This window comes from Muntiacus reevesi, chromosome 20 (genome assembly GCF_963930625.1).
Source record: "Muntiacus reevesi chromosome 20, mMunRee1.1, whole genome shotgun sequence".
Lineage (NCBI taxonomy): Eukaryota > Metazoa > Chordata > Mammalia > Artiodactyla > Cervidae > Muntiacus > Muntiacus reevesi.
In genome coordinates this window covers 15,299,314-15,321,126 of record NC_089268.1, presented here as the reverse complement: position 1 = coordinate 15,321,126, position 21,813 = coordinate 15,299,314, and the positions used below count along the sequence as shown (strand labels likewise).

Below are 21,813 nucleotides of genomic sequence, written 5' to 3'. Positions count from 1 at the left end.
GTTTCATGGATGGTGGAAGAATCTGAGACACCAACCAGGGGATGGTGATGCAACTCGGAGATGACTAGCAGCAGGAAGCTCCTATAAACTACAGATAGGTCTCAGCTGGTGGGAGGCATTGGCAGGGCAGGAGAAGGCATGAGAGGAGGAGAAGCCAGAGTAGTTGTCGCCCTCCCTGTCTTCCCAGCTGGATACCAGCTACAATGAGTCTTGGGGAAATGCTGTCTTTAGGACTCAATGTCCCTGCAATGTAGAGCACAGTAGGGGAAAGGGAAGGAGTGGAGCAGAGGGCAAAGAGGCAGAGATTAACCCATGAGTAAAGCTGTTTCTATAAGAAACTGGGATAATAGTTCAGATAGATTGCTTTGGCTTATTTTACAACCAGGAATACACATGAGGGAAGCTGGCAGGAAATCAATTTTGGGTATAAGAAGTCAATGTTTCTTATTAGGTAGACATAGAAGAAGCTATTCTTCTAGCACTTCTTGTTGATAGATTCTTTTATTTTTTTGGCAGACTGACTTTTACATCTATTCCTTGTGTTAGTTTCATGCTAGGAGGGAGGAGACAGGGGTCTTATCAGCTGCCCCAAACCTTCAACAAGGAAATTGTTCATGTCTGGGACTTGGCAGTTCTAACAGCAAGAGAACTTCATAGCCATAGCGAGAACTGTGAAATCTTCAAAATGTGGAGAATATATTATTAGATTATAAAGTAGAGTACAATAATGTATGTAATCACTAGACCCCTGTGCTTTGAGAGTTCTTCCTTCAGCATCTGTACTGTGAATGAGAGTTTCCTCAGATCTGTGTTGGGTCCAGATCTTGATGTCTGAACTCAAACATTGCATTGAGAGCTATCAGAGCCAATTTGACAGGATAAACTTCTTTGATAAGAATAAGATTATTCAGATGTATATCTGAGATCTGCCTGGTTTGTTATCACTGCCTGTTTCTAGTTGTTTGCACACAGGAGAGTAAAGGGTATTTTCACTTTACTTATCATCTTGATGTATACAGTATGTATAAAAAAAGAAAAAAGTTTTCCCTAAAGCCAGTTTAAATGAACTGCTATAAATTCTTGAGAAGATCATTAGATTTTTAATCCTTACAACATTATTTTTTCCAGTTATGTGTATGGTAAGACTTGGAAATTGTTAAGTGAGACTGAATTTTAATAGGAAAAGAAGAGACAAAAATTTAAACTTAATTTAAAAGTTGAAAAATGAATATGCTAGACAATAAGGATGCCATTGAGGACCAAATTTAGCTATGACTCTTCTTGCAGTCAAGTAAAAAAAAAAAAAAAAAAAGTAGGAAACACTTGGGATAATATATTTTCCATTGCTCAGAGAACAAACCTTTGTCCTGGTGTTGATATGATGATTCCCAGTTCAATGATATTAAACAGAGATGATAATTGAACATAGCTCTGATTTAAGATATAGATTAATTCTTTCTCAAATTGCCATATGTGCTGATTTTAGCATGCTTATATTTTTTAATAAATGTGTTTGACTTTGATTTGCCTAATTTTGAAGAAATGGCCCATGGGGAAGCAATCTTCTGAATCTTGACATCCAACTGAAAAGCCATCACTAATTCTGACAATCAATTTTCCCCAAATTTTGAAGTCAGCTAACAGATCTTTGAAAGCTTCCCCAGTGGCTCAGCAGTAAAGAAACTGCCTGCAATGCATGAGACACAGGTCCTACCCCTGGGTCAGGAAGATTCCCTTGGAAAAGGAAATGGCAACCCTCTCCAGGATTCTTGCCTGGGAAATCCCATGGACAGAGAGGACTGATGGTCCCTGTGTGTGTGCTTAGTCGCTCAGTCGTGTCTGACTCTGTGACCCCCATGGACTGTAGCCCGCCAGGCACATTTGTCCATGGGGATTCTCCAGGCAAGAATATGGAGTGGGTTGCCATGCCCTCCTCCAGGGGATCTTCCCAACCCAGGGATGGAACCCAGGTCTCCTGCATTGCGGGCAAGTTCTTTACCATCTGAGCCACCAGGGAGGTCACAAAAGAGTTGGACATGACTTAATGACAAAGTAACAACAACAAGCAGATCTCTGAAGGCATGAAAATAAAAAATCCATCAAATTGATTCCAGACTTGTTAGAAAGGATAAATAATAAAACAAACAGGCTATTCTTATTAGAAAGGTGAATCACAATTGCTAACACATTCTTAACTTATGTTTCAGATTGTTCCAAAGCTTTCTTTTAAACTTTAAACAAAATTAGTGTGCCTGGTCTGTTTTTCCCTTTTATAGAGCTACTTTGATAATGCTGGACCTGGAAATCTTTCTACTAGGGGCAATGAGTTTGATTATTTTTCTAAAAGCCAGGTATCTTGTAAAAAGAAAAACCAGAAAGGAAAATGAGCAGTTTAGGGTCATTAATTCCAATAGAGGGTTATCTAATTGGGGATATTTTGCTGCTAAACAGTATGTACATTCTGAAACAACTTAGATTTTGTACCTTAGTGTCACTGGTACCTCTGTCTTTTGATCTGCCTTGTAAAACTGCAAAACTCCTAAAACGATACTAGCTCAAGATTTATCGTGAATGAATCTACCTCTGACAACTCTGGGAAAATGCAACTGCCCTGTTTGCAGGGGGCAAGTCAAAGATAATTTTCCCATTACTCTATTGTAAATATGTTCTGCTGAATTGCAATTATTAATTTATGTGGCATGCTGTATTTTTCTTGTATTTTCTTGTATTTTTCTGCTGCTGTAGATATAGTGAAAAGTCAATACATATTAGTTGGTTAAAAATAAAAATAATGATGCTGTCTTAGAACGAAAAGATCGAGATGGGTGTTTTTAGGGTCTCAGGCTAAACCACTAGGTTTGATCAGGCCTCAGTTTCCCAGGCTGAGTTAGAGTTCATTGGGTGCATGGTGGGCCTCATGCCCACCATGGTTGGCCTCGTGGGCCAAGATGTGCCGAGGGAGGAATTAGATAAGAAATCCTGTAAACAATCAGAGGAGGGCTAGATAATCCTTGGTTAAGAGTGAGCTTTAATCTGAAAGACTCAGATATTAGTCTGGGAAACACCTGGCAATTAGTGCTCTCAGTCTTCAATTCAGATGGAGCGGAGGAGCAGAGGAGCAGGTCAAATAGAGTATCTGCTTAGAAAGTGTTACCAAGCAAGGAGAACTGGAGTGAAAGCTGAATTCTGGATTTGCTGGCTGCTGCTGTTGTTCTTAGTTGCTTTGCTTTAAAAGTCACAAGCGTATATATTACGAAGTCCTCTTCAGCCTAAGAGAGGTTTCCTTCCCCTGACTTATCCTAAAAAAAGGGAAATTCTTGTTGAACTATTTCACTCTAAAATAGAACAGTGAGTGAAAACGAAAAGTTTTGGTCCATAAGAATGGAATATAAGCTATAAGATCCGACAAGAAAAAGCAAGTATTCAAAGGAGCCTAGGAAGTCTTATATGTAACATAAAGAAATTATTCAAATCATTGAAGACTGTATTAACTATTTATAATCATTTTTGAAGTGATTGAAAACATATGAGATTAACTGAAAGTAGAAAAAAGGTACGAAAAACGTAATAGTGTATGTGCACATGTGCTGAGTCACTGCAGTCATGTCTGACTCTTTGTGACCCTGTGGACCATAGCCGCCCAGACTTCTCTTTCCATGGGATTCTCCAGGCAAGAGTACCGGCGTGAGTTGCTATTTCCTCTTCCCGATTCAGGCATCAAACCCATGGCTCTTAAGTCTCCTGCATTGGCAGTCAGGTTCTTTACCACTGGCCCCATCTGAGAAGCACTTTAATAGTATATTATGTAAACACAAAAATCATATTTCACATATCATCTTTTGCCCCTAAAATCAAAATTTTCAATATTTTTTTCAATGCATATTTCTTTATTTACTTTTAATATGTATTTATTTACTTGTTTTTCAAATGCATGATATTTCTTTATTTACTTTTAATATGTATTTATTTACTTGTTTGGTTGAAGCGTGCAAATGTAAATGTAGGATCTAGTTTCCTGACCAGAGATCGAACCCAGGCCCCTGGCATCAGGAGCACAGAGTCTTAGCCACTGGACCACCAGGGAAGCCCCTAAATTTTCAATCTTGAAAATGGCCACGCCCACACAAATCATGATGAAATAATGAACAAAAGAGAAAAGGTTTGTTGCTCTATGTGTACAAATAAGAATATGTGTAACAAAATCATAGCACATCGGATTACAAGTTGTACATTTGCAGATTCCAACAGGAAAGAAGAATAGACAGGCTTTTGAAAAAGCCTATCACTGTTTCCCAATTCTTGTTGCTCTACCATTTCTTTTCAAATTTCTCTTTCAGCCTAGGATTATCTCCTGCTCTGTAGGAAATGATTCTTGTTCAGTGAAAGAGCTTCTTAAGATGGTAGCCCAGCCAGTGCCAGTAAATGGCTTGAAGGACTGGCAGAGAAGAAGCTTTAGCCTTCAATACAGAGGTGTGGTGTTTCCTCAATTTAAAGCTATGTTTTGTAAAGCTGCAAAAGCAGATTCAAATACCACTCCATAAGTACATTGCTACTCCAGGTCCCTTTTAGATACACGGTTTGAAGCCACCATTGTCTGACAAGGTCATTTTTGAGTCATCTTTTACATTTTGAAGGGCTTCCTGGGTAGCTCGGCTGGTAAAGAATCTGCCTGCAATACAGGAGACCCCAGTTTGACTCCTGGGTTGGGAAGATCCTCTGGAGAAGGAATAGGTTACCCACTCCAGTATTCTGCCCTGGAGAATTCCATGGAAGATGCACTGGAGAAGGGATAAGCTACCCACTCCAGTTTTCTTGGGCTTCCCTTGTGGCTCAGCTAGTAAAGAATCTGCCTGCAATGCAGGAGACCTGGATTTGATCCCTGGTTTGGGAAGATCCCCTGGAGAAGGGAAGGGCTACCCACTCCAGTATTCTGGCCTGGAGAATTCCATGGATTGTATAGTCCATGGGGTTGCCAAGAGTCAGACACAACTGAGCAACTTTCATTTTGGGCTTCCCTTGTGGCTCAGCTGGTAAAGAATCCACCTGCAAAGTGGGAGACCTGGGTTCGATCCCTGGGTTGGGAAAATCCCCCAGAGAAGGGAAAGGCTACCCACTCCAATATTCTGGCCTGGAGAATTCCACAGACTCTATAGTCCATGGGGTCGCAAAGAGTCAGACATGACTGAGTGACTTTCACTTTCACTTTTCACTACAATCCAAACTACTCTCTACACTGCATGAAATAGGTTAACCACCAAACATTTGGTTGTAGCCTGGTGTATTGCACCATCATTCCTTACTACCCTATAGCAAACTGTCCATTACAATGTCATAATTTTTAAAGTGATAGACATTTTAAAAATCCATTTAGAACAATGGATTTTTCCAGAGTTTGGATATTAGTTATCTTCTACTATATGCACACATGTTTAAATGGCCTTTCTGAACACAGTGGTTAATGCCAGTTAGGAATTTGTTGTTGCTTTTCAGTCGTTAAGTCGTGTCCAACTCTGCAGCCCTGTGAACTGCATTGCTCCAGGCTTCTCTGTCCTTCACTATCTCCCTGAGTTTTCTCACACCCAGTCCATTGGTTTGGTGATGCCATCCAACCATCTCACCCACTGTTGCCCCCTCTTCCTCTTGCCCTCAATCTTTACCAGCATCAGGGTCTTTTCCAGTGAGTTGACTCTTCACATCAGGTGGTCAAATTATTGGAACTTCAGCTTCAGCATTAGTCCTTCTAATGAATATTCAGGACTGATTTCCTTTAGGATCGACTGGTTTGATCTCCTTGCTGTCCAGGGGACTCTCAAGAGTCTTCTCCAGCACCACAGTTTGAAAGCGTCAGTTCTTTGGCACTCAGTTAGGAATAGTGCAAGGAATTCATGAAGATAAATGAATTTTGAATAGGCTTATTTGGAGAGTAGTAGAAGAGCATACTTTTCTAGTAAGACATACTGGCCAGTACTTGACCATCAAGAGGACAATCTGGAGAGGAGAAAGGGTAGTTGAAGATGTTCAGGCTAGTGGTTAATCAGAGCTCTGGAATCAGGCACAGAGAGTAATTGAAGTCCAAGAAAGATTTAGAGATTTAAGTCAGTCTTGCTGTACAAAGAATTCTAATTTTTAGACTCAAATTGTATTTCATGTATTTAAAGACTTTGCGTATAGAGTTCTGAAATTATCAAGCATGCCATAGAGATCCCGGAAAACTAGAAATTAACAAGAGCCAACAATTTAACAGACATTTTTGAATACTATTGTATATTGCTATGCGAGGGTTGCAATGATGCATCAGACCTAATCCCTGCCTTCAAGGAGCTCAGAGTCTAGGTGGGAGGAGGTGGAAAGTGAGAGCCTCCATAGAACCTTTCAGATAGGCCTTCCCTGAGAAGTAGGCTTAAGTTGGAGGAAACTAACTTTCATCAGCCACAGACTACCAGTATGATGAATCTGTAAGGGATTGGTGAACCTGGGTTTTAGACTTTTACTCTATAAAAGAAAGTTATTTATTCTCAACCCTCTGAAAAGGGAAACATTTGGCAAATGACAGATTAAAACATTTTTGACACCGAAGCCTCAAAAAGAATCTTAAAAAAAAAAAAAGATTTTTAAATGATGGTCAATAACGAGTTAGAAAAAAGTCAGCACTGATTCACCTTAATTTCATTCACTTTTATGATAGGGTTATAAAAATTCATAGGTCAAGTAAATTCAGTTTATTTAATAAAGTCTCTCAAAATATCTTTGGGGATATAAAGAGAAATTGAAGATATTTGAAAGTACTTGGATTGAAGCCAATTAGAAAATACCCACGTGTGAAGTAGAAAGCAAAGGTGTCTTCATGGAATGGTATTGTTCTGCCCTACTCCATGTCCTTCAAAATTGTTTGGGTGAAGAGATATGAGATAGTTTCATTTGTAGATAGCACAAAATTGCAAAACAATAAAAATCCAGAATTACCTCAACAGATAGCCATGCTGGGATAAAAACTAATCAAATGCAGTCATCAAACAATAAGTATGTGTGTTTCCCAAAGAAATCCCGTAGCACAGGTAAAAGCCTGGAGCAAATATGATTTATCACTTTGTGTGCTATTTATTGACAACACTAGATTTAGATTGTTCAGATTCCAGTTTTCTCTGCTGTGGTTAGGCTATGTTTGAAAGAATATACTCAATTCAGAGTGTCAGAGAGCCATATTTTAAAGAGTTTGATAAACAGTCGTGTAAGGCACAGTAGAAGAAACTGGAGCTACTAGTCTTAGAGAGTGTGTCAGTTTAATTGAGTGATTTAGGTGGGATTGTTATAGTCAGATATGTGCTTTTAAAGCATCACTCTGACTGCAAGGTGGGGAACAGTTGGAGGAGACAAGAGTAAATTTGGGGGTGGGTCACTAGTAAGGAAAGAATGTAGTAACCCAGGTGAGAGGTAAAATTTATTTGGAGAAGGAAAGAAGAGGATGGAGGTAAATGCCACAGAATGGTTTAGACACAGCATGAGGGAAAGTGACGAGGTTGTTTGGGGTCACATTAAGTTCAAGATGCTGGTAAGGCATTTTAATGACAATTATCAGTCCAGCTCTTGGATATTCTAATCTGGGGTACAGAGAAATTGTAGTTGGAAATGACATGAGAGGCATCTGAACAGTAAACATCAATAGTGAGACATCTTTATGACCTTTTACAGTTCATGGACCATTTCAACACTTCAATCGGTAATTAGTATAACTCTCTGCAACAAAGCGAGTTTTATTATGGCATTTCAAAGGCATGAAAACCAAAATTACTTTATGTAGATTTGCTTAAGATTTCAACACTAGTAAGTGATGGAACCTGGGCTTAAAGAAACTGGATCATCCAATTCCAAGTTCTAAGATTTGGGTGTGTGACAGTACCAATCCAATGAGAGTCTGTTGGACAGCAATGAGATCAAAGCAGTCAATACTAAAGGAAATCAACCCTGAATATTCATTGGAAGAACTGATGCTGAAACTGAAGCTCCAATATTTTGGCCACCTGATGTGAAGAGCCAAATTGTTGAAAAAGACCTGATGCTGGAAAGATTGAAGGCAGAAGGGGACGATAAAGGACGAAATGGTTGGATGGCATCACCAGTTCAATGGACATGAGTCTGGGCAAGCTCTGGGTGATGCTTAAGAACAGGGAAGCCTGGCATGCTGCAGTCCATGGGGTTGCAACCAATCCAATGAGAATCAGAGCTATGGAAGAGTTCCCCAAGGGGAAGAAATATGGAGACCACAGATGGCTTCAGACATGGCTGTTTTTACAGACTGGAGAGAAAAGAGCCCAATAAAAGAAAAGGAGGCTGAGCAAGCAGTTCGAGGGTGAGAGAGAGTGCACCAGGATGGTCTTTTGCTCTAGAAACCTGGGGACAGAAGAATGGTGGAGAGCTTCCACAATGCAGAAATGGTGAGCATTCTTAGGCTTTACCTAAATGATCAGGATGCTCAGTGCTGAAAACAGATCACTTTCTATCCCACACATTTAGCTTTTTTTTTTCATTGTCCACTCTCATTTCACACATTTTGTCAGTAGCTCCTGAACTATATTATAAACACCTTGAGGGCAAGGTCCAGGCCTTCTTTTCCTTCTTGTCTCTGTACTGCCTAACACGGGGCTGTATACACAGACTGATATAAAATGTGAAAGCTCTCTGTATGCAGATGATTAATCATCACTAGAATTTTTCCAAAGGCACTGTCTGTAGTGCCAAGAGCACATTTGTTTAAAATGTGCACTTAAATTTGAATGAATCTGCCTAAATGGTGCCATCTGTTCTTAGGCAGTTTCAGAAAGGTTTTAGTACAGTTTTACCTTTAAAAGGACAAATGCAAGGGCGTGCCTATGAGACAAAAAGACGTCCTTAAGTAAACACAGAGCAGGCGCTGGCACATTCAATCACACTTAAGCAGCTACACATTAAGAATGTTTTCTGAGGTCTAAGAAAATTTTAGCTAAGAGGACACCAACTACTACTTCATGCAGAAAATATTTATGAGAAGTTACAAAATTGTAGGCAGGGACTCCTACACATATTACTGCATTTTAATTACAGACTACAGAAATACAATTTAATTTGCTGTACCCTTTGAAATGGGTTGACTCTTCCACTCTTTGCTAATGGCCCGCATTTTACAGTGATTTCAGTGCCTCAATTTGCAAGCTGAAGACAGCTGTTGGGGATAGTCTCTATGTTAGTCATTTCTATCGATTGTCATTTGACTTTTGTTACAGTGCTGTAGGATTTATTGTTGTGTGAATATAACAGTGAAATGAAACCCATGTTTAAGTTCTGCAAATAACTTACAGTCACTTCCAAAACACCTCAACTTAGGTTCTAAATTTGAGTTTGCGGTTTTACATGCAGGGTTATTTGCTGATCCACTTTAGCATGCAAAATCACACACTGGCTAGGTTTGGGTATAGTTATTATGGCAACGAGTAATGGGTCAAATTTTCAGCCTATTTAATTCACTAGCTACATCATCATCACCAAAAGTATGCCAGTATCTGAACATCTGTATATTTTGCTGTGTGTGTGCCAAGTTGCTTCAGTCACGTCCGACTCTTTGTGACCCTGTGGACTGTAGCCCGCCAGGCTCCTCTGTCCATGGAATTCTCCAGGCAAGAATACTGGAGTGGGTTGCCATGACCTTCTCCAGGGGACCTTCCTGACCTAGGGGTCAAACCCGCATCTCCTATGTCTCTGAATTGGCAGGAGTGTTCTTTACCACTAGCGCCACCTGGAAAGCCCCTGTAGGCGGATTCTTTAAAAGCTGAGCTACCAGCGAAGCCCATATATTTTGCTAGTTGGTATAAATCTACAAGGTGTATATCAAGAATTTACATTTACAGAAAGAATAGCATCCATATATGTTACCCTATCTGAATACATGTGTGTCCATATAGGAATTCTTTTGTTAAATTCCATTTTGCAAAGGTGGAGATCTGAATGGTTTTATGCATATGAACATTCCTTTGGAATATTTTTAGATATTTTTAGATGTCTGATATTCATTTACTTCTGATAATTTTTAAATAAAAGAAATAAGATATTTCAGATAATGGTGAAGTCATCTCTCACAAAGGCAACCACTATCATTAATTTTCTATATCCTCTCAGTCCATTTTTTAAACTTTTAATGACCTAGGTTATGGCACCATGAGCTAATGTTTTTAAATAATATTGCCTTCTTAATTATCTAAGTTTTATCATAGTATTTTTATCACTAACCTTCCATTTTCCCTCAACATTCTGTTTTAGAAATCAATGTCAACCTACACAAAAGTTGTTGCATTTTCCTGTTCTGTAGTTTGAATCAGTCTAGTTTATTCATCTTTCCACTGCAAGGTGTCCATTTAGGTTGCACATCTTGCAACAACTTCTTGCCGCCCTAAGCACTGCTGCAGTGTCATCTGACTTTTGTCTCTGCCTCTGTCTCTCTCCCCTATCATGTCCCTGGCCCAGGTTTCCCTTTTGGAAATATTCCCAGTGAAGTGAAATGAAGTGTTAACTGCTCGGTCATGTCCAACTCTTTGCCACCCATAGACTGTAGCAGACCAGGCTCTTCTGTCCATGGTATTCTCCAAGCCAGAATACAGGAATGGGTTGCCATTTCCTTCTCCAGGGGATCTTCCTGACCCAGGGATTGAACCTGGGTCTCCAGCATTGCAGGCAGATTCTTTACCATCCAAACCACCAGTAGTCAGTCTATTATTGCTGGCTTGCGGGTCATAGGGAATTCTCTCTGAAAAAAAAAAAGATTTTTAATTTGCAGTCCCACCATCTGTATATACTATTTCGACTTTCATTATCTTTACAAATACTTGTTTTGTTAGACTTTATTTCTTACATTTTTTCTGGTCTGATAGAGGTGTATGAATAGTTTATTGTTAGATTTTAATTACTTGTCTTGAGTATTTGTAAGCCTGAGCATTTTTTTCAAAGATGTGTTGACCATATTCAGGTTTCCTCTTTATAGGATACATATTCATATCCTTTGCTCATTTTTTTCTGAGTTGTTTGTCTTTCTTTTATTGCTTTGTGGGGGTTCTGTATTTCAAATGCTAATCTTTTATCAGCTGCATATATTGCTAATATCACCTCCCAGTCTTTTAACTTCATGGTAGATATCATGGTTTCCCAAGTAGCTCAGTGGTAAAGAATCCGCTTGTTAGTGCGGGAGTCATCAGTTCAATCCCTGGGTTGGAAAGATCCCTGAAAAAGGAAATGGCAACACATGTAAATCCATGGCTGATTCATGTCAATGTATGGCAAAAACCACTACAATATTGTAAAGTAATTAGCCTCCAACTAATAAAAATTAATGGAAAAAAAATAAATAAATAAAGCCAGAAGGGAAAAAAAGGAAATGGCAACCCCCTCCAGGATTCTTGCCTGGGAAATCCCATGGACAGAGGAGCCTGGCGGGCTGCAGTCCATGGAGTTGCAAAATGTCAGACACAACTAAGTACCAAACAGCAGCAGCAGCAGATGTCATCGCACGGAAGTTCTTTAATTTTGGATTATTTGATCAAGTATTTCAAGTCCATTCATTTTGGTGTTTTATGTTTTTTTGTAGGTTATCTATTACTACCTTGGGCTGATTACAGTATTCTGCTATATTTTATTAAGGTTAAAGTTGTTATTTCATTCAAAAAAGCAACAACCATACTTGTGGATATCTCCTGATAAAGAGATGCACCACCACTGGTGGCCTTGCTAAAGGGATAGGATGTAAGTCTGGTCAAGCCCTCGATCAGCTGCTGATACCCAAGAAATAGAGCTGACAGGACAAGTTGAACTCTCCCATGATAACGTAGGCAGTCCAGGCCGAGAAACTTTGGTCAAGTGGCTCAAGTTCTTCAGCAGATACTTTGTAAAGAAAACAGAGGGGTGGAAAGGGAATCAAGGTGGATGGAATGAGAATCAAACACTTATCAAGCTAAAAACCTAAGGACAAAACTAAAACTATAGTATCTAAGGATGCATACTTATGTGATAAAACCCAAAGAAATCTAAGGAAGGGATTACTACAGAGTCAGGAAGAAAATGTTTATTTTGGGGAGAGGATTAGGATGGGTCTTCTGGGGTGCCTGGCGGAATTGTTTTCTGACCTAAGAGGTAGTTAGTAGGCTGTTTCCTTTATATAATAAGTCACTTCACTAAACTAAAAGAAAAAAAAGAAGTTGTGTTATTTTGCACATAAATCTTTATACATTCTGGAATTTATTTATGTGTATAGTGTGAGAAAGCAATCTAAATTTACATTTTCAAGACAGATAACCCATTATTCCAATCATTATTCGAACACCATTTGTTAATAAGTCCATCCTTCCTCCTCTGTGCTATGATGTCACCCATGCCTTATGCAGAGTTCCTTAAATGAGCGTAGCATGTTTCACTGACCTACTTATCTGCTCCTGCAGCAGTACCACACTGTTTTAATTACTCTAGTGTTATGATTATCCCTGGATATATAGCAAGACAAGACCCTTTTCCTTATTATTCTTTCACAGAATTGGTTTTATTTTCAATATTTGCTCTCCCATCTCATTTTTAGAATTAATTTGTTTTGCGCTGTAAGCAAAATCAACAGCATTTGTATTTCAATTGCACTGAATATATTTCTTAATAGAGAGAGATTAATACTGAGATTAATTTTGGATTTTCCCATCCATGAAATGGTATATTAATATCTGGCACCTCAATTTTTCAAGTTTCCATTTTGTATTCTTTAATATTATTTTATCATTTTCCTTGTAAATTACATATCTGTTATAAGATTAATGTCTTATTATCTCATCATCTTTGTTGCCATTATGAATAATGTATTTCCTGATTAATTATTGCTGGATTACTAGAACTTTACTGATTTCTCATATTTATCTTTCATCCAACAACCGTGCTCATTTTTTTAGTCCATAACAGTTTATTTGTAGATGTCCTTGCATTCACAATATTTTCTGTGTATAAGACACTTTAATTTATTTTCTATTACTATGCCTCATATCTTTTTCTTGTTTATTATTTTGACTGGGAGTCCCAGTTCATTGTTGGGTAGTAGCAGTGATGCTAGGTATCCTTGCCCATGGATTGTGTTTACAATTGTGTAATGAACTCTCAATGCACCCATTCCCAGCTCTTTTCTTATGAAATTCACACTGAACATTTTCAGTATGGCTAGCCAAAGTTAAGGTATGGACTGTGGTCATGTAATTAGGTAAACTTATTGTATTGTTTAAGAATACCCAAGCTTTGCCTCATTCAAACTCTCACTTTCTGAATGAACCTACCCATATCTGTTATCAGTCATTCAGGAGTAATTCATATCAAGGATCTCCGCTGCAAGCATCTTTACTCCATTTGAAAGTGTTCACTTCACAGGAAATGTCTTATCAGTGGAAATATAAATTTAAATCTGTTGATAGTCTTCCAAAATTCTCACTGTTCATGTTTGTTTTACAACTTATTTATTATAGACTCCTATGAACCAAGCTTCAACCCGTTCTCACTGCATTTTCACCGTTCACCTGTCAAGCAAGGAACCAGGATCTGCAACCGTGAGACATGCCAAGCTGCATTTGGTGGACCTGGCTGGTTCAGAGCGGGTTGCCAAGACTGGAGTCGGAGGCCAGCTTCTGACAGAGGCCAAGTATATCAACTTGTCCCTTCATTACTTAGAACAGGTAAACAGGTGGGGTAGGATGACATATACCTACCATTTTAATAAATTTTGTTTATTTTTAATTGGAGGGTAATTGCTTTACAATATTGTATTGGTTTCTGCCATCACCATGAGTCAACCATAGGTATACATATGTCCCCTCTCTCTTGAACCTCCCTCCTTTTGACGATGTACATAGCATCAGGCATTCTACTAGCATTTTTGCCCTGTTTTGTGTCCCAAAACAAAATATATATGATGTAAAATTATGTTATATTGTGGCAAAATATATATAATGTAACATTTACCACTTTACTAATTTTTAAGTATACAATTCAGTGACAGCAAGTACATTGAAAATGTTGTACAATCATCACCACCATCCATTTCCAGAAGTCTCATAATCCCAAACAGAAACTCTGTACCCATTAAACAGTAACTCCCATCTCTTTATACTCCCAGTCCCCATCGTGCCTATTCTACTTTCTGCTGCTATGAATTTGCCTATTCTATATACTCCTGTAAGTTGAATTATACAATGTTTGTCCTTTCGTGTCTGATTTCTTTCACTTAGCATAATTGCAAGACCCATCCATGTTTTTGCATGTATTGGACTGTCCTTCCTTTTTTAAATTAGTTATTGACTTATTTGGCTGCATTGGGTCTTAGCTGTGGCATGTGGGATCTTCACTGTGTCACGTGGGCTCTTACTTTGAAGTGCGTGGACCCTCTAGTTGTGGCCCAGAGGCTCGCTAGCTGCAGCACAGGCTCCAGAGCACTCCGGCTTCAGTAGTTGAGGCACCCGGGCCTAGTTGCTCCATGGCATGTGGGATTTAATTCCCCAACCAGGGATCAATCCTCTACATTGTAAGCGTGGAAGTGTAGATATTGTTGTTGTTCAGTCTCTAAGTCATGTCTGACTCTGCAGCCCCATAGACTACAGCATGCCAGTCTTCCCTGTCATTCAGTATCTCCCAGAGTTTGCTCAAACTCATGTCCATTGAGTCAGTGATGCTATCCAATCGTCTCATCGTCTGTCACCCCCTTCCTGCCCTCAATCTTTCCCAGCATCAGGGTCTTTTCCAATGAGTCAGCTCTTCCCATCAGGTAGCCAAAGTTTTGGAACTTCATCTTCAGCATCAACCCTTCCAATGAATATTCACAGTTGATTTCCTTTAGGATTGACTGCTTTGATCTCCTTGCAGTCCAAGGGACTCTCAAAAGTCTTCTCCAGCACCATGGTTCAAAAGCATCACTTCTTTGGCACTCAGTCTTCTTTATGGTCCAACTCTCACATCCATACATGACTACTGGATAAACCACAGGTTTGGCTATACAAACTTTTGTTGGCAAAGTGATGTCTCTGCTTTTTAATATTCTGTCTAGGTTTGTCATAGCTTTCCTTCCAAGGAGCAAGCATCTTTTAGTTTCATGGCTGCAGTCACCATGGGACCATTTCATGGCAAATAGATGTCATGGTCTTAGTTTTTTAAACTAAGTTGAGTTTTAAGCCAGCTTTTTTACTCTCCTCTTTCATGCTCATCAAGAGACTCTTTACTTCCTCTTTACTTTCTGCCATTAGAGTGGTATCATTTGCATATCTGAGGTTGTTCATATTTCTCCCAGGAATCTTGATTCCAGCTTGTTATTCATCTAGCCTAGCATTTCCCATAATGTACTCTGCATATAAATTAAATAAGCAGGATAACAGAGCATCATTTCCACTTTGCTCCAGATACTTCATTCTTCCTGGAGCTATTTCTCTGCTCTTCTCCAGTAGCATATTAGACACCTACGAACCTGGGGCTCATCTTCTGGCATCATATCTTTTTGCCTTTTCATACTATTCATGGTATTTTTGAAGCAAGAATACTGGAGTGAGTTGCCATTCCTTCCTGTGGACCACGTTTTGTCAGAACTCTCCACTGTGACCTGTCTGTCTTGGATGGCCCTGCCTGGCTTGGCTCATAGCTTCATTGAGTTGCACAAACCCCTTCACCACAACAAGGCCATGATCCATGAAGGGGGAATGTAGATATAGATATATCATATTTTGTTGATGAACATGACTTCTTTCGTCCTTTTTGCTCTTGTAAATAATGCTGCTATCAACATTGGGATAGCTACTATAATTCTGTATAAACCATTTCATTTAAACCTCAGAACAGTTGTGCACTGAATGTATTAGTTATTACCCCCATCTTACATTTTTTATAACTCAGGTCCTCCCTAGACCTTCGAAAGATCATGTAGCTAGTGGTGAGATAAGGATTTGAACCCTGAATTGCTTGACTCCAAAGCCTATGCTTTTTTTTTTTTTTTTGCTTTGCTTATTGTTTTTATTGTAAAATTAGTAGTGGGTATGAATATAAGAAGCACCCTCCGTGGCTTGTTTGTCTCAGGCTGGTAGATTAGCTGTGAGGCCACAATGTGGAGACGACTCGTATCTTTTCCACTTGTGGTGACTTCATCTGGTGGTGATTCTGACCCCACAACGGCTCTGTTTATCTAGCTTCCCTCCCTGTCCCCGCTCCAGGTTTACTGCAGTCTGTCCTAGTGCATGCTCAGCTTTTAATTTCTGAGTTTTATTTCAAGGGCAAAGAAAGCTCATCTGAATTTTGCTAAATAAATCTTCCAGAAAAAAAATTCTCTCTGAAAGGAGCGAATTGAATTAAATTTCTTAAGTTCCTTTCAGCTCTGTGAGTAGAAACGCTGTGAGTTGAATGTTAAAGATGGCAACTAATTCCAAGAATAAAAAAAGAGAAACATGATCAAAAGCTAGAGTGGAGAAATACAGAGAGCACTGGCAAGGCAGAATGATTTGTTGATGAATGTTGGAGACTGAAAGATTTGAGAAAAAAATACTTTTTTTAAAGCTGCCTAATGAACCCTTTGGAGAATGATGTTGTCCTGATGTTAAATGCTTTCTAATGGTCAAGTTGGCTGAGAAAGCAGTTTGAAAGGAACCTAAGGGAACTCTCTGTGAACAAGGCACACACAATTAGACTCTGACTAAATGAATCCCAGTGATGCAGTGCCCAGAGATTAAGGCCTGCATGTTGTTCAGATAGTGTTTCTGACAATAGTCAGCATTCCTGAACTCCTTCTTGCTCAACTATTACATACTAATTTTACTTAACAGATCTTTTTACTTTACAGGATGTTTATATAACATTGATATGAAAACATAATGAACTGTATTCAAAAGTGCTTTTTTTCAAAATATACCTACTTGTTTCAGATGTTAGCGTTGTCCTTTAACTCCCATTAGATCTGTCCATTTGTGTGAAATTGTATTTATATTTTCTAGTTGAACCAAAATTTTCACCAGTTATAATCACTCAAGAAAAAAGTTCTGCTCCTAATCCTTTCTTTTTTCTTCATTCTATACAACCTTTGCAAGCTGTTACTTGTTATTAAACTCTTTCTCTCCCTACCTTTCTTCAGTTCAAAATTCTTGTACCATCAGCCTCATGTAAGTTAGTCATGGTGGCATTTGATTTTCTGTGTAGCTAGTTTATTTAACAGATATTTATATGGAGCAATAATGTGCCGAGGACTGTGCTAGGTCTTGGAGCACAGCACTGAACAAAATTGGAAAAGGTCCTCACCCTGAAGCCTCACGGTCCAGTGGAGGGGGACACACTTTGAATAAGTAATCTGAATAAGGATACTTATTATAAGAATAAACCTGACTATAATCCTGATGGGAACCTGAAAAGGAAGTCCAAGGGGCAAGAAGAGCTTGTCATGGGGGACTGGACTCAGACTGAGAGGGGAGAGTTAATGAAAGTTCTCTTGGGGCTGATGCAAAGCAGAGATCTGAGGAATGAGTCGGAGTGAGCCCAGCCAGGAGGGTCGGGTCAGGGCATGTCAGACAGTGAGAAGTGGGAGGCCCTTAGCTCCCGCCGGGGGATTGATTCACCCAGGGTCCCAGTGACATTCACATGTCGTTGACTTTTGGCTTCCCAAATGTAACTTATCTGTTTCATAGACACCGGCTGAATCGCTGCAGCCATTACCTCTTTACACTGATGTACAAGTGTGTTCATGGAGGTCATGGCATAAAATAATGGAGAGAGGAAGAGAAAGAACAGATCAGCATGTGAGGAAAGAAGAGCATAAATATGGAAAAATGCAGATGCACATGGGTATGTGGGGTTGAGTAACCTAGGAGCTGCTGCCATAGAGGTTGTAAGAGGACAGTAGACAAATACTGGAATTTTACACAGACAGACAAGCGAGAGTCTACCAGAGAATACCTGGGAATGAGAATGATAAAAAGAAAGAGCAGATACTGTTGATGAAATAACAGAATTCAAGGACTTTTATAAAGAAAGTTTCTTTATGAAGGACTTAATTATGAGACTATGAGACTGGAAGTATAACACAATTTAGTTTAATCAGCTTCATTCATTCATTCAGAAAATTGTGATTGAGTGTCCACTGGGTGCTACCAGTTACGTTAGGCAATGGGGCTCGACTTATGATTTGAGAAATAGTCTTTGCTACCATGTCATTCAGTCAAAGAGCCAAGCCTATAAACAAGAGCTTACAGTGCAGTGAGCTGAACGCTATCACAGAAACTCATGTAGAGGTCGGTGACTAATCACATCCTTTCTGTCTCAGTTTCAATATATAAGATGGAGATAGACTACGAAAAGACAGTTTGGTAGCCATTCTTACATGAATTAACCCACACTGGGTATAGAAAGTCCATGTGATTGTAGCTGCCCCCTGGACATTACTGCAAGACCTTCCACCTGCTCTCGGCATAGTCGTTCTGAGTTGAATGTACCTTATTATGCTCAAAAGTAAGTAAGTTTCTGAGTGCCCGAGTACTGTTGGTTTTGGAGTTTTCCTTGTGTATGTAGTACTTTTTCCAAAAAGTCTCCTCGAAAACATCTTAAGCCACAATAACAGGGTGCATCTTGGCCCTAGAAATCGAGCCCTTGGAGAAAAAGGAAGGAGCCGTGCATACTTGTTCCAACCAGAAGCCTCACCGAGCACTCCTCGGGTGACCCTGGGTCTCTGTCAGGCCAAATATCAAGTGAGAAACCGCTGGGAACAGAGTGTTTGCTCTGCACTCCCACAGAAGTCAGAATCTGGGTCACCCCTGCCAGTTAGCCAGCATGAGTGGGGCTTTTTCAGAGTGTCGCTTTCCACTTGGCTTCCACTGAATTTGCTGCATTCAGGAGAGAAAGCTGTTGGTGCCATGCTAGTTGTAACTCTGTCAGTCTTCTCAGGGGATAATCTTCCAAGGACATCTGAGCTTTTTATTTTTTTAAAGGTTTCTTTTTTTTTTTTTTAATAAGATTTGCTTTAATGTGAACCATTTTTAAAGTATTTATTGAATTTGTTACATAACTGTTTCTTTTTTATGTTTTCTAAGTACTTAGAAAACTGTTAGATATTTAATTGATGATTCATAAACAGTAATGCTACCCTCTCTGCATATCTGTCAGACCAGCACCTGTTTGGTCTTGTATTTGGTATTTGGGCCATCCTTGCCTCTTTCAGATATTTGTCCCCTGGTTCTTAGGATCCAGAGCTCTACTCAGCGCCCCATGCTACCACCTTGCCTGTCAGACTGTAGTCCACCATATTCCTTACTTTGCAATTACACTGAAACTTAGTTTTCCCACATCTGCTACTAATGACCCTCACAGTGCTCCTAGGTAAAACTAATTAAGCCACTCATTCATTCATTCATTCATATTCATTTAATAGAAAAGTATTGAGATTATGTTATATTACTCAGATTTCTTAGTTGCAAACTGGGAAATTCACTCTAGCTAATTTAAGTGGCAGAGAGTTTATTAAACATAAAGAATCTCAAGAAAAATTAGAAAACTGGGCTGGGGTATGACCCAGCTAGGAGCAGAGCAACTGAGAGAGCCTTCTAACCATACCCCTGAACGACTCTGTTAAACACTGCTGTTATCCCCACTGCACATGTAGGACATTAGGTCCTAGTTTTCAGAAACTTCTCTGTAGCTGCCTTGAAAGAACCAGATGTCAAGCTGCCACACTAATCTCCTGCAAAATGGTCTTCCTACTTATGGCCTCCAATCTCATCTGTTGTTGTTGTTCTGTCATTAAGTCATGTCTGACTCTTTGTGACCCCATGGACTGCAGCACTCCTCTGTCCTCCAGTGTCTCCCAGAGTTAGCTCATATTCATGTCCATTGAGTCAGTGATGCCATCCAACCATCTCATCCTCTGCCATCCCCTTCTCCTTTTGCCTTCAGTCTTTCCCATCATCCCAGGGTCTTTTTCAATGAATCAGCTCTTTTGCATCAAGTGGCCAAAGTATTGGAACTGGAGCTTTAGTAACAGTCCTTCCAATAAATATTCGGGGTTGATTTCCTTTAGGATTGGCTGGTTTGATCTTCTTGCATTTCAAGGGACTCTCAAGAGTCTTCTCCAATGCCATAGTTCAAAAGCATCAATTCTTCAGCACTTCTTTGTGGCCCAGCACATCCGCAGATGACTACTGGGAAAACCATAGCTTTGACTATATGGATCTTTGTCAGCAAAATGATGTCTCTGCTTTTTAATACGCTGTATAGTCTTGTCATAACTTTCCTTCCAAGGAGCAAGCAACCTTAATTTCATGGCTGCAGTCACAATCCGCAGTGATTTGGGAGCCCAAGAAAATAAAATCTGTCACTGATTCCACTTTTTCCCCTTCTATTTGCCTTGAAGTGATGGGACCAGATGCCCTGATCTTAGTTTTCTGAATGTTGAATTTTAAACCAGGTTTTTCTCTCCTCTTTCACTCTCATCAAGAAACTCTTTAGTTCCTCTTCACTTTCTACCATTAGAGGGGTATTATTTGCATATCTTAGGTTGATATTTCTCCTTGCAATCTTGATTCCAGCTTGTGATTCATCAAGCCTGGCATTTTGCATGATGTACTCTGCATATAAGTTAAACAAGCAGGGTGACAATACACAGCTTTGTCATACTCCTTTTCCAATTTTGAACCAGCCAGTTGTCCCACGTAAGGTTCTAACTGTTGCTTCTTGACCCACACACAGATTTCTCAGGAGACAGGTAAGGTGGTCTGGTATGCCCAATTCTTTAAGAATTTTCCACAGTTCGTTATGATCCATACAGTGGATTCACTAAGCTTTTGCATAGTGAATGAAGCAGAAGTAGATATTTTTCTGGAATTCCTTTGCTTTCTCTATGATCCAATGGATTTGGCAACTTAATCTCTGGTTCCTCTGCACTTTCTAAACCCAGTTTGTACATCTGGAAGTTCTTGGTTCACAAACTGCTGAAACCTAGCTTGAACGATTTTGGAGCATACCCTTACTATCAAGAGAAGTGAGCGCAATTGTATGGTAGTTTGAACATTCTTTGGGATTGCCCTTCTTTGGGACTGGAATGAAAACTGACCTTTCCCAGTCCTGTGGCCATTGCTGAGTTTTCCAAATCTCTCTTATTGTCTCTCCTTGCTGTTCTCTAAAACTCTATATTGTGATGGGTATATCTTTTTTTTTCCTCCCTTGCCTGTCACTTCTCTTCTTTTCTCAGCTATGTGTAAAGCCTCCTGAGACAACCATTTTGCCTTCTTGCATTTCTTTTTCTTGGGGGTGGTTTTAGTCATCCTGTACTATGTTGCGAACTTCTGTCCATAGTTCTTCAAGCACTCTCCCTAGCAGATCTAATCCCTTGAATCTGTTTGTCACCTGGTCTTGTGATTTCCCCTACTTTCTTCAAATTAAACCTGAATTTTGCAGAAAGGAGCTGATGATCTGAGCCATAGTCAGCTCCAGGTCTTGTTTCTGCTGACTGTACAGAGCTTTTTCATCTTCAGCTTCAAAGAGCACAATCAATCTGATTTTGGTATTGATCATCATGTAGAGTCGTCTCGGGTTGCTGGAAAAGTGTGTTTGCTCTGGTCAGCATGTCCTCTTGACAAAACTGTTTTCTCTAGCCCTGCTTTATTTTGTATTCTATATACGCCTGTTATGCGGGTATCTCTCAACTTCCTATTTTTGCATTCCAATCCCCTATGATAAAAAGAACATCTTTTTTTAGTATTAGTTCTAGAAGGTCTTCTGGATCTTCATAGAACTGGTCAACTTCAGCTTCTTGGTCCTCAGTGGTTG

General features: G+C 39.5%; 1 protein-coding gene across 1 annotated transcript in view; it reads left to right on the top strand.

Annotated features, from left to right (window-relative positions):
- Positions 1-21,813, top strand: part of KIF6 (kinesin family member 6) — a 396,116-nt gene that overhangs the window by 131,323 nt on the left and 242,980 nt on the right. The window contains exon 7 of the mRNA XM_065913300.1: positions 13,506-13,712. Coding sequence (XP_065769372.1) covers positions 13,506-13,712 — 207 coding nt within the window. The remainder of the gene's footprint in view (positions 1-13,505; positions 13,713-21,813) is intronic.